Source organism: Culicoides brevitarsis, chromosome 3, assembly GCF_036172545.1.
Source record: "Culicoides brevitarsis isolate CSIRO-B50_1 chromosome 3, AGI_CSIRO_Cbre_v1, whole genome shotgun sequence".
Taxonomy (NCBI): Eukaryota; Metazoa; Arthropoda; class Insecta; order Diptera; family Ceratopogonidae; genus Culicoides; species Culicoides brevitarsis.
The window spans coordinates 11351140-11365463 of NC_087087.1; the positions used below are offsets into that span (position 1 = coordinate 11351140).

General features: G+C 24.7%; 1 protein-coding gene across 1 annotated transcript in view; it reads right to left on the minus strand.

The window, feature by feature from the left end:
• The window catches only part of LOC134834407 (uncharacterized), an 88306-nt gene extending 77522 nt beyond the window's left edge, over positions 1-10784 (minus strand). The window contains exon 1 of the mRNA XM_063849054.1: positions 10519-10784. Within this exon, the coding sequence (XP_063705124.1) occupies positions 10519-10585 (67 nt within the window). The 5' untranslated portion in view covers positions 10586-10784. The remainder of the gene's footprint in view (positions 1-10518) is intronic.
• Between the last annotated feature and the right edge of the window lie 3540 nt (positions 10785-14324).

Here is a 14324-nt window from a genome sequence, read left to right on the forward strand (position 1 = left end):
ATTAGAAGTTATTTTGCTCGTATATTTTTTTTAAACTAATAACTCAGAAAAAAATTTATGGTTTTTATATATTTAAAATTTTATAAAAATCTTTCAAAAATTGAAAAACTTGACTTTTGAAATATTTTTAAATTTAAGCCTTTTAAGTCAAATATATATTTTATTTAATTTTACTCAAGTCAGAGTTTAATTAAAAATTTTTTTCAGACCTGTAATTTTTTAAAAATTAAATTCGACCTCTTTTAAAAAAATAAAAATAATTTTTTACAGTAATTTAAAGAACAAATAAATAATAAAGCGCTCAAGTAAAATAAAATTTCTGGTGCAAATTTTCTAACCTTACATCATCTTTATCATCATTATTCAATCAGTTTTAAATTCATTTCGAAAAGTTGCACAATAAGGCAGCACGAACAAGAAATCTTCCTTTTATTTGTGGGAATGACTCAATTTTTCAATTTAATTTATTTTTTGTATGACTTGCGAAGGCGGCGCTTCAATAATAATAGAAATTTTATATAAAAAAAAACTCAGAAAAAATATTGTTAAAAGAATTGCATAATGCAATGAAAACTTTTCCTTTTCAATTTTATTGTTTTATTGAATTTCGTGGAACGATTTAAAAGTAGTGAGTAATTCAATTCCGGATAAATTTAATATCATTTTATTTTATCATCGACGTGATTTTCGTTATTTTACTATTACTCTGTGTAAACATTTAAATAAAACTTCCAAGAAATTGTAACAAAATTGAAAAATTTTATCTGGCAAAGTCCATAAAAAAAAGACATTGATACTTTCTGCGTCATTTGTTGCGATCTGCCCACTTGACTGCTTGTCGACTCATTAGCTCAGCTGTCATTTCCGGTAATTGACATGAAAAATATTTACATTTTCCCGACATGGACTTTCCAGCTAAAAATATCTCGCGGATCAATTAATCATGACGCAGATAAAACGGATCAGATTTCTTTCGAAGTAAAAAAAAAATTGGACACGTGTAAAAAAAAATGGAAACAAAAGACAATTGTGACCCATTATTATTGTTGCGATTGTGGTTGATAATGACGACAATTATTCCGTTCAAACATGCTTAATTACGATCATTTATTAATTTTATTTGTTTTAAAGCGCCATAAAAGTTAATTGATTTCATTGTTGTTGGTCGATTTCTCGCATGGACCTCGTTTGTCGAAAGGATTTAATTGCGAAAATGTGATTGATGCAAGGTGTTGCTGCAACGTGTGTGTTTTGCGTCCGAACTAATGACGACAATTAAATATTTAATGGAATTTCAATTTTAATGAGAAATATTCGGTATGTCACGAAGGGGTGACAAGACATTCGAAAAGTGAGTGGATTGAGACAACAAAGACGGTAAATTGACAGTAATTAATCATTAGATGGGTTACAAGTTATTTATTTGACGACATATTGACTGAAAGAGAAAAACGATGGGATATTATTGAGTTGTTATGAATCTATTTTCGGTGATTAGGAAAAAGTAGAAATTGATTTTTGTGAAAGTTTTTAAAGTGGTTTGAGGAAAAATTAAGTTGAAATCATATTTTTAGAAAATTTCTTGATTTTTTTAATTTTTTTTTTATTTTTTTATTTTATTTATTTTTTTTTTTTTTTTTTTTTTTGATAAAATTATAAAAAAAATTAACAATTTTCTATTTAATTTTACAAAAATTATTTTTAAAAATTTTCAAAGAAAATTAATTAAATAAATTCCTTATCAAAAATATGAAAATCTTTAAATAATTAATTTTTTTTAAATTTTATAATTTTTTATTTTTTTAAATTAATTAATTATTTATTTTTTAACATTTATTTTATTATTAAATTTATTTATTTTAAAAATCATTAAATTCTCATTTTAAAGAAAAAAAAAATTTAATAGCTTTTAATTGTTTATAATAAAAGATTTTCAGAAAAAAAATTTTAAATAACAAAAAGCATATTAATTCAAGGTAATTTGATCTTTTTAAAAAAATCATAATATCATTATAATCGTACGTTTAAACGAGCAAACATCAATTTCCTTCAATTAGGTTCAAAAATTATAATTTTCTTTCAAACATAAATTTCCAAGAACACAAAATCTAAAAATAATTTTTCGTGGTACAAACTTCTTAGTTCATTAAATCCACTTTAATTCGTTTTTCATTCATAAAGGCAGTCAACTTGTCAAAACATTGACGAATATTGAACAATTTTGCATGAAAAATTTATAAATATCTGAAATAAAAATATCTCCCTGTGGAGTTTCATGACTAAAATTCATGAAAATTTACTCAAGAGTGCTCCAGAGAGAATCATTTTCTGTCTTCATCAGAAAAGACACTTGAAGAAGATTTGTTTAACTTTTAAATGAAAATCTTCTAAAATGTTTATTATGTAATGACATACGCATGAAATGAGACACCTCAAGGTATAATCTCCTTTCCTCAGTTTTTTTCTTTTCTTTTCTTTATTATTTATGTAATCCCTTACTTTTACTGCACTTGATGGGACTTTGTGTCGTGATATCTTGTTTAGGCTGGGGCGATTAAAGAAATTGTTTCAATTTTTTAAAATAATTATTTTAAAATTCCTGATTATGATTATTTTTATTAATTTTATTGTTTATTTTATTTTATTTTTATTAAATTATTTTTTTTTATTTTTAATTATTTTTTTTTAAATTTCATTTGAATGAAATTTTATTTAAATTATAAAATCTGATTAGAAAAAAATTAAAATAAAAAATTTTTTATTCTAAATTGAATATTAAAAAATAATTTATTTAATTCAATTTATTATTTATATTTTTATTAAATTGATATTTTTTAATTTTTAATTATTTTTTTAAAATCAGATTTTAAAATGTTTATTTGAATTAAATTTTATTTAAATTATAAAATCTGATAAGAAAAAATTTAAAATAAAAAATTTAAAAAATTTTTATTCTCCTTAATTGAATATTAAAAAATAATTTATTTAATTAAATTTATTTTTTTAATAATTAATTTAAATAAATTTAATAATTTTTTAATTAATTTTTTTATAATTAATTTTAATTAGATTTATTTAATTCAATTTATTAAAAATAATTAAAAATATTTTTCATTTTTTAAAAAAAACTTTTTATTGGCACCAAAAATAATTGAAACATTTTTCCTAATCAAACCTTCCCTAATTCAAAACACAAAAAAATGAAACGTTGAAAATGTTATTTATACACCTTGAGATAAATAATAAAAAGTAAGTACAATCTGCCTCTTTCCAACTTGTGCGTTATGTGACTCTTCTCTCTCGACGTTCTCTCTGCAGATTTGCAGATTAAATTTCTTGCTGAAGATAAGCCTCCAGCTACACTTATGTTACATTGCTTATGACGACATCACCCACACACACATGAAAAAAAATAATTTTTATTTTCTCCTTCACCTTCTTATGAAAAGACATTCTTCTTTATGTGCTTCTTAAAACAAAAGCAAAAAAAAAATGTCAAATGTTTTTAATGTCAGCCCAGTACCGGAAACAATAAACAATAAAATGTCGTTTGGAGAGACAACACAGAAATAGACCGACGTGATCCTATAAAAATTGGGGATAAAACAAACAATTTTATCGACGTTATTGACCATAAATGTTTCGAACCTGTCTCTCGCTGTGCAAACTTTTGCTACACATCATTGAAATAAAATAAATTTATTGGGAAATCTGGATGGCATCTGAATCGAAATGGACATCAAATGAAATTTATTCGTGACCGATGGTAAAAAATTCATGATTTTTGCTTCAGTTAAATATTTTTTTTTAGATTTGAAATTATTTTGAGTCAATTTCGAGGAAAATATTGTTCAAAATTTAATTTTTCAAGAATATTTACAGAAATTTTTAAAAAATTGAATTTTCTTCAAAAATATTTTTTTTTATTTTTTTTTTACAAAATTTAATTAAATTCTTTTAGAAATAATTATTCTGATAAAATTTCTTTAAAAAAAATTTAAATAAAATTTTTCAATTTTTTAAGTTAATATTTTTAATTTTTCTGTTTTAGTATAAATTTTTCATTAAAAATTTCAAACTTTAGCAAAATGAGTTCTTTTTGTGTAATTTAAACGAAAAACGTTTATCTCAAAAAAGCAATTTTCGCAAAACAAACAGTTCAAGAGGCATTTATCACAAATACTTTTGACATGAAAAGAGACGAAAAAAAAACTTTTTCATAGAAAAGCCTTTTCAAACTCAAGTTAACGGAAATAATTGTTATTTAAACTTAACAAAATGCAGGAAGCGCTGTGAAAATGCATGTTTTAACACATTTTCATTGTTTTCTCGACAAAAACACATAAACGAGCGTATTTAATGTGTAACTCATCTACAAAGTAATTATTATTTTTAAGCTACCGGTCTACTCTAAAATGGTAAAAGTGCACAAACAATGGAGGAACATTGTTGTGTTGGATCATTATTTGATCCTGTTGCGGTTAAAAGTGGTTTTTAATGGAATAATATGACAATGGAGTTGATATAATTTAGTTGGTTGTGACATTGAGGTACAAAAAAAATTTAAAAAAAGTTGAATTTTTTATTTAAAAAAAATTTTAAAATTAAATTAATAATAAAAATAAAAAAAATAGAAAATAAATAAAATAAAAATTAAATTAAAAATTAATTAATTAGTCATAAAATTTCATATTTTAAAAAATTAAAAAAAAATTAATTAAATTTAATTTATTTTATTTGTTACTTTTTTTTTTTTTTTTTTTTATAAAAATAAAAAAAATCTTATTTTTTTAAATAAAAAAAATCTTATTTTTTTTCAAATTTTTTTACCAAGAAGTAAACAAAAAGTAGTAACGAAAAAATAAAATTAATTTTTTTTTAAATTTTTTTATTTATTTTATTTTATTTATTTTCATATTTAATATTTATTTAATTTTTTAATTTCAAAATTTGATAATATATTAAATATACTCAAATTTTACAAATTTTTGAATTTTATAAAATTTGCCAGTACTTAAGTTTTTAAAAAATTTACATTAATTTAATATGTCAAAAAATGACTAAAAAGTCAATTTATAATTTTTAATTTAATTTATTTTCGTTTGAAATAGATATTTTTTTTAAAATTTTCAACAAAATGTAATTAATTGAAATTATATTTGAAAACAAAAATTAATTTTGTATTTTTCTTTTTTCAAATTTTTAAGTTTAGAAATCTGACTTAAATTAAATTTGATTAAAAATTTTACTATAAAAAAAATTTTCTTAAAATCTTAAATTTAAGAAGATAATTTGAAGTCCTTGCCTTCCCCAATAAAAAAGGAATTGACTTTGCATGTCCTTTAAATCAAGGACAAATCCACTTCATTCCACGTTTCGCGCTATTTCCTTTTTTTTCTTATCCAATTTCATGCAAATTTCAGAAAAACACACATTTTTTGGCAACATTGTCTTATAACAATAAATACATGTTCATAAAAGGGATTTCCGTCAGTCAGTCATGTGTGTGACACCCGCATAAGACTCTGAGATTTTGCATTTTGATTTATTGCGAGATGTTTCCCAAAAAAATGAAAATAAGAAAAAAATCGCAAAACACATGTTTGCGGCAAAATATTAAATTTTTGTCAATGACGCGCGCGGTACTCATTCATAAGAAGACAAACACACGAGTCTTAACGAGTTTTAGCAAACTGAACGCACCGAAGCATTATTTTATGACAATCAAAAAATTATTAGTAGACAGCTGTGAAACCAATTTATTTTTAGACAGCAAACGAGAAACGCAGACTTAGAGACTGTCAAGAAAAATTGAAAAATTATTTCCAATAAGAAAGCAGGTTTTGCTATCCCTTTCGTTTTATTTTATTTTTTCTACGTACAGAATGCTATAGACATACGTAGGTACATACATCGGTACGGATCTGTACGAGAGAAATTGAAAGTACCTAATTAACAAAAAAAGTATACAAAACGCCCTTAATCCTTACAATTTTACAATCTATTATTATTATCTTATCACACAATTGAAAACGAAATTCATATTTTGTTGCCTCTTTCAGGCCATAAATGTGCAATAATTACATAAAACTGTACCTCTCTAGGGCTGTACGAGTCGTATATGGTATTGCATGTTAGTCATCGCCGAGTCAAAAGTACATTTTGCCCTTAATATCACTGTAGTGCACTGTCATGACATGACTAAAAAGGTACGTAAAGTCGAAAAATTTAGTCAGTTTATCATTAGCAAGTAACGACTCGACACAAAATTTTTAATCCGGATTTCAGTAGAACTTTCAAAAAAACATACCTGACCTGGAATTTACGTATTTAAGTTCATGAACTTGTCCCTTTGTTTTGTCGAGAAAGTTATTTCAGTATCATGATGGGTATCGGACGAAGTACACCGTTAAAGTTGAAGCGAGAGAAGAAGAACAAGGTAGTTCAGTAAAAAATTATTTTTTAAATTAATTACTAAAAAAAAAATTAACTTCTTAGGTTGACATTCCCGTCTCACCGTTTGACGAGCCAGCAACCGCTGTTACTCCCTTAGCTAAACTTCGAAAAGCTAGAAAACTTGTGAGAAAAATGTCCTTAAAGGAAGTTCCTATGCCATGCGTTCCGGATCTTGTACCTCTGGATCTTGCTGTTCCAAAGCGGATTAGTTTCGAGGATGAATCGTCTTACGCTAATTCCACAGACTCAATTGGACGATGTTCGACACCTACTGATTCGATGTGTTTCCATTGCGAACATTATCATGCCGAGGATTGTTGCTTATATGTCAACGATACGGACGAGGATAAGCCACGTTATAGTCGATTCAAGAGGAATTTAGAAAAACCTTCGACTTGTGAACAGCAACATACTTTTCCTCTGCTGCCAGATGCTGTTTCTGGTAATTCTACCCCGCCACACTTCCCGAGTTACACGCCAGCTGATCCCATGGTCTTCGAGGAGAAAATCGCTAAACAACAACGCTCGGCGACGACGAAGAAACAACAACAAATGCTGCCTCCATTGACGCCACAACTGTCAACTGCAGCAGCTCATCTCCCGCTGATCTATTTCCGACAATTTTTCTATCCTTATTCGTCGGCGTTACAATTGACAGTCAATAATCTCATACAAGCACCAAATACGCAGCAGCAGCAGCATCCTCAACAAATCTACGCAAACCTGCCAAAGCAACAACTTCAACCTCAATTAACCCCGTCGTCAGTGACTTGGCATCAACAGGGGCAGCAATATCAACAAGCCATCATACAACCAACGCCGCTATTTCCCACCGTTTATCATCACGAATATCCTCATTTTATGCAGCAGCAGCAACAACACTATCCCCAGCATCAGCAGCAGTCTTGCATGACACCGATGACATATATAAACGCAGGAATTAGCTACCAATCGCAAATCGACTTATTAAATCATCCGACGTTGTATTATCAGCATCATCAATTACCGCCGATGATACCGACGGGATTCTACTAGGAAATGGGACTCGACGTCTGATTAAAAAAGTAAACGAAAAAAAACGAGGGATTGTGAATATTATTAAATTTGAACTTGCTTTGAACGAAGCATCAGTGATGTTAAATAAAAAAAAAATTGTAAATAAATATTGACTTAATAGAATTTTTTGTGAATATTTGAAAGTGTTTACATTTTCTTTAATGTCAAAAGGGATGGATCTCTTTTTTAAACAAAAGACAAATTATAGAGTTAATGCTTTTATATTTTTTTCTTTCTGAATGAATGAAAAAGTCCCGAGAACAAAATACGTAATCCGTTGCTCGTCATAATTTCTTTCTCAATTCATGTTGTGACACGTCGTATATTTGCATGCGAACCACAGACAAGAGATTTGTGTTGATATAATTTAATCTGGAAGTGCGACTTGTCACGTAAAAAATAGAGAAATGACCTAAGCGCATTTTTGGATTTATTTTAATATTTAAGTTTGAAAACTTGTTTGTAATTTCGTTATAATCGCAAAATAAGAAGACTCTTGGTTGATATTTCAATAAAAAAAAAGTTTAAAACTCGTAAATCGAAGAGCTTTCAAAGCAAAATAAAAATTGAGAGTCTGAAGCAAAAATTATTTTTCTTTCATTGTTTTAATAAAATTGTTGAATAATTTGATTTTCACAGAATATATTCTGCTAAAACTATTTTTTTATACACTCCTATAACAACTTCTCCAGCTCATTAAAGATCCATGATCATCTAGAAATGATTTGAATTAAGGCCTCTGGCTTAGTATTTTTCATTATAAGATTTTTTTTTCATTTAAGAGTTCTCCATTTTATGTTTCTTTGGCAATTAATGTCTTAAGATTCTGGACTATCTGGCTTTGAAACTGTATATGTCTTTTACTTGCTCCAATCTTTTCTTGCGAGTTTATTTGGCCTGAGTTCATATTTGTTAAAATAGTTAGTTTTACTACCCATTTTAGGTTTTGAATGCTCCAATCAATCTAGGTTCTTGATAAGTTTGCCTTTCGTACCAAGAGAAAAAAATTACTTTAATAATGAGGCATGAGGCATATTGTATCAAAAGTTTCTAAAATGAACTGCAGTCCAACCGATATTAAGATTTTCAAATCTGTTGAGATTATTTCTGTTAAGATTTAGCAGCAACTCTTCAAATTTTGTCAAATAAATCATCAAGTCAATTTTTTGTGCTGAGCTGGTTCATCCTTCTATCAAAAAAAAGTAAAGTTTCATTTATTTTTTTAATTTTTTTTTTCATAAACTAAAAAAAACTTAAAACTGAAAAAAAATATAAACAAAATAAATTTACAAAATAATAAAAAAAAATATATAAAAAATTACCTTTAAAAAAAATTGTCAGACAGACATCAACTTCCATACAAAAGCGATTTTTTCTTCAGTTCCTCCGAAAAACTTTTTTAAAATATTTTCCACTCCGCACACAAAGAGCATTAACGTCAACAACATTATTTCAACGTAATTCGCATTATTTCCTTTTTGTGCGAAGAGAGGAAAAAAAATTAAATTTTATTTATTTACATTCATTTTGTTTGCTCAAAAGGAGTGTCGCACTCAACTTTTTATTGTACGTATTGTATCACAGACGATTATTACGGTTGAACGTTTTTGTTTCAAGTACACGCAAAAAGGTGTCTAAACATTTTAAATTAACAAGTTTTTTTTTATATAATAGAACACTTGTGTCACAATTATCGTCAACTTGTTGCGTAAGGTGCAGATGTAGTTAACTTGTAGAGAATTATGTTGAACAAGGATTTGTTTTTTCATTGGACATTATTTGTAACATTAAACTCTGTCACACTCGAAGGAAAAATTGAGCATGCAAAAGTCAATTGGAGTGTGACACTTGAGCACTTTGTTTACTTTGTTTGTGTGTGTGAAAAACAAATTGCGGTGACGAGATATCGGGTAACCTCTCTATCGATTTGTTGTCAGTTGAATGAAAAGTTTTGGTAGTGAAATTTGACTTATTTTTGAAACAAATTTCATTCAGAATTGTGGTTCAATTGTTTTAAGTCGACATTTATTTAATTACAATTTTGAGTTTGTCGTAATTTGACTCACATTTAAAATATTTAATCAAAACAAGTCCTTTGAGACACGTTAAAATTTTGATGTAGTTTTAATTATTATGAGAGTTTGATAAGTTTTTGACGTTTTGAAATAAATAAAATGAAAAAAAAAAATATTTTTAATTTAATTAAATTAATTAATTTTTAATTTAAATTCACTTAATTAATTTTCAATTTAAATTAAAATAAATAAAAAATAAATTTTTCAAATTTAAACAAAAAAAATAAATTAAAAATAATTAAAAATAATTTTTTTTTTTTTACTTTTAAAAATAAAATAAAATAAATGAATAAAAAATCATAAATTATATTTAATTAACCATTAATATTTTTTAAAACAATTTTATTATATTATTTAAGGACTTTTTTTTGACAAAAATAATTTTTATAAAAAAAAATTATAAAGAGAAAAATTTAAAAAAAATACTTCTATAATTTGAGTTTAAAATAATAATTAAATTAAATTTATTTTGTTAATTTTTCCTTTTTTTTTCTCTAAAATAAATACACATCTCTACCTCCTGAAGTAAATCCGGAAATCCAAACGAAAATACCTCCTCAATTAACGTGTGCCCAGTCATCCAACGAGCAAACAAACAAGAAAAATTGTTCAAACAATCACCGCATACATACCGAGACTCAATTAAATTAAGGTACACATTTAAATATTCTGCCGGGAGGCAGGAACATAGTGAGGAATGCGAAAGCACATAAACAAACAAAATTGTACAGTCACACAATTTGCCTTTGTTTGTGCGAAACCTTGTCACTTGGCCCATTTTTGCTCCAAAAAGCGAAAAATAAAAACCGCAAACACACAATCACGTAAATAAATTACGATCGAATACGATAAATTTTTATTTTAGACAACACAAACGAACAAAAAAAAAATAGTGACCCGCGTACGAGGAAAATAAATAAAAGTTACTTACTTGTTTCATGGTATGGCAAAATGGTAACTAAAAATAGTAGAACGGTAATCCACACTGGCTTATCCATGTTGTTTGTTGCGAATAATTTTTTTGATGATTTATTTTTTTTTCTTTTTTTTTTTGTAGGTTAACGCCTGGTGTCTATGAGACGGTGCGGAAAAAAATTTTTACAGGTGGGTAAATTTTTTTCGCGCTATGTTAATATTATCATAGTCGAGAAAAAATATTAAGAAAAGAGAAGCAGGAATTTTTTTTAAAGGTGTGTGAATGAGTATATAAAAAATTTGATTATTCACTTTATCTCTTTTCCCCTTTTTTACTTTTTTATTATTTTTTTTTGTTGTAAATTTTTTTCTCTTCTCTTTTTTTTATGTTGTTCACTTTTTTTTAAGCTTTCGTTTCTTTTCTTTATTTTTTCTTATTTATATTATGATTATTATTATTGTTACTTTATTCAATGGCTGCACTAAACACTAGGAAAGATTTTTTTACAACTTTCATAAACAAGAATAACTAAACAATTGAGGGAGATTTTTTTCTTTATTTTGTGATTTAACAAACAATTTGGCGTAAAAGGAGAGAATTTACGTTCAAAATTATTTTTTACAATTTACGTTTTTTTTTCTTGTGTTAAGAAGCATGGTTGGATTACGGAAAATGAGTAAATATTTGGTGATGTTTATTAAATATAATTTTTCAACGGAAAAAAAGTTTTATTTTGTGCTAAATTAGGAAAGTTTTTTTTTTATTCTTGTTAAAAATTGTTTGGGTTGAAAAAATAAATAAAATTGCTAAATATTTTAACATTTTTTTTCTCAAGATTTTGAATAAAAAAATAAAAATAAAAAAAAATATAAAAAAAAAAAAATATTTTTATAATAAAAAAAAATATTATCATAATTTTTATGTAATTTATAAAAAATAATATTTTATTAATTTTTTTTATTATGAATTATGATAAATAAAAAAATAACATTAATTAATTAAAATTAAAATAAGGATAATTCTAAATATTGCTAATTTAAGAAAATTCAAAAAAATTATTTAAAAAAAATTATATTTTTTTTAAAAAAAATTTTAAATTTTATTAATAAAAAAAAATAATTAATTAATTTAATAAAAAATTGTAAAAAAATTAAAATAATTTTTTTTATTAATTTATTTAATTAATTTAATTTTTAAAAAACATGAATTAACAAAAAAAAATATTTCCCAAACAAATTTCGTTAAAAAAATTATAAAAAAATTATTGGTCTAAAAATTTCTTCGAAAATCGCAAATAAACGGAAAATCCTATTAAAATTACCTTTTAAATAAAATTAAAAATTCCCAATATCGCATTAAATTTATATTTGCTCAAAACATTAAATCCGAACAAAAATACATAACCGTAAAAATTCCAAGAAAAAAATCTCTCAATGTTTAATAAAACATGAAACATTAAATCAAAATACTTTGAGCGCAACCTTCATAATATATTGATTTTTACCTTTTCACACAAATAAATATATTAATCAAAATTTCCAAGAAATTCACCAATTTTTCCGCAATTTTCTTCTTTTCTTCACTTTTTCTGTTAATATTTTGTAAATATTTATTTAAAATTTTTTATTAATTTTATTAAATTATTCAATAATTTTTTTTCACTCACTTAATTTAATTTTTTATTTAAAATTTAATTTAATATTTTTTAATAATTTATAAAAAGAGATGATAGTCAAGTATAGAGTAAGTAAGTAGGATTCATAAGAACAGATTTCACTTTTTATTGTAATTTTTTTTCGAATATTAATTCTATTTATAAGAGATTGAAATATTTTATTCAAAAATTTAATTTTTTTTTTAAGCAGAAATATTTTATTTTATAGATGATGATAGAAAAAATGAATAATTTTGGCCACTTTAAATTTTTTTATTTTTTTGTGAATTTTTTTTCAACGTGCTTTTAGTGCTGCAGGATATTAAAATTGAAAAGGAAATGGAAAAATTCAATTTAATTTTTTTTATTATTTTTTTATCTTTGAATTATTTTGCATTTATTATTATTGTTGTCATTTGCAAGATGCGTCGATTCTGATGAAAATTTTATCGAACACTTTAATTTTTTTTTTTGCATTAACGATTGCGACACCTGTTACAGTTTTTAGTCATAAAATTATGAAAATTATAGGGACCTTCTTCTTGTCTTTCTCTCTCACGGAAATAAAATTAATTAGTTTCGTTTTTGGTCTATTTTTACCTTTTTTTTGTGCGAAAGAATAATTCGTGCATGGAATCACCAAAACAGAATTTAATGAAAAAAAGGGTCGGAGTGTGTCAATGTATCTAATCTTTTAATTTTCCTTTTCGTTTCGTTTTTTATTTTATTTTTTTTTTTTGACGTTGATGAATTTTTACTTTAATTCGTTCGTGTCTTCAGCTCATCATCGTTTTATTTTTCTATTATTCTTCACGTATGTCTTTCACTTTTATTTTTTTATTATTTTTTTTTAATTAGAAATTATTTTTTTTTATTGATAAAAATTTCTCTTTTTTTATTGAAAATAAATTTTCACTGTTGCATTTATTTTTTATTTTTATAAAAAAATATTTATTTATTGATGGGAGATGATAGCAGCAGTATACCGACTGCCTTTAAGCACACGCACAAAAATATCTCGTTCATGTGTGTTAGTCCTCGGTTATGCTTTGACTGACTTTGTGTGTTGTACTGAAAATGATATAATGTGTCTGGGACCTGAAATTTTCCCCCTTTTTCGCATGCGGAGAAAATCGCTTCCAATGCGCTGCGCGGAAAATGGAACGTTCACGACTTTTTATTCAATTATTTTCAGACTCTGTGGAGACTTTCTTCCGTATACGAGGCAAAATACGACCAACTTCATGAATATGGAGCGAGCTTGAATTACACACTAAATTATGATTACATTTTAAACAGGCTCGTTGTGCTGCGTGTCGTAAGGAAAAAAAATGTGAATTGTTAGTTACGATGCAATTCAAGAAATTTTCTTTAAACTCATCAAATATTTAAAAAAAAAATCTACAGCTGAGTGTGATAGAAAAGGGTCTGATAGTAATTTTTTCTGTCTATTTATGATTTTTTCTGTGTATTTTGGGTAATGGAATGTCTAGACATCGAAGACAGGTAGGTGCCGATGAATTAATGGACAGGAGATGGAAATTTTTGCGAAAAAAAAAATTTTGCAAAAAAATATGAATAAATTTTCTGTTAATTGAAAAGGATTAAACGGAAAAAGATTTTTTTTTCTTTTTTTTATAAAGCAAAATTCAAAAGAATAATTTTTTATTTTTTGATTATTTTTTAATTTATATTTTTTTAGCAATTTTTGAAGAAAATATTACAATTCGTTAATTGGGTAAATTTTTTAAAAAAAAATCTATAAGACACAAACTCAAATGAGATGGTTAACTTGAACAAAAATTTGAAATTTTTGCGAAAAATTTTTTGAAAAAAATTTCAAACATAAATTTTAGAGAATAAATTTTGCGTTAATTAATAAGATAAGGATAATATGATAAAAATATTTTTTTAATTAAATTTGACTCATTTTTATTTTTTTTAAAAACAAAATCAATTATTAAATTAAATTAAAAATTAAAAATTAAAAATTAAAAATTAAAAATTAAAAATTAAAAATTAAAAATTAAAAATTAAAAATTAAAAATTAAAAATTAAAAATTAAAAATTAAAAATTAAAAATTAAAAAATCAAAATTTAAAATTTAAAATTAAATAATTAAAAATTATAAAATTAAATTAAATTAAATTAAATTAATTTAAATTAA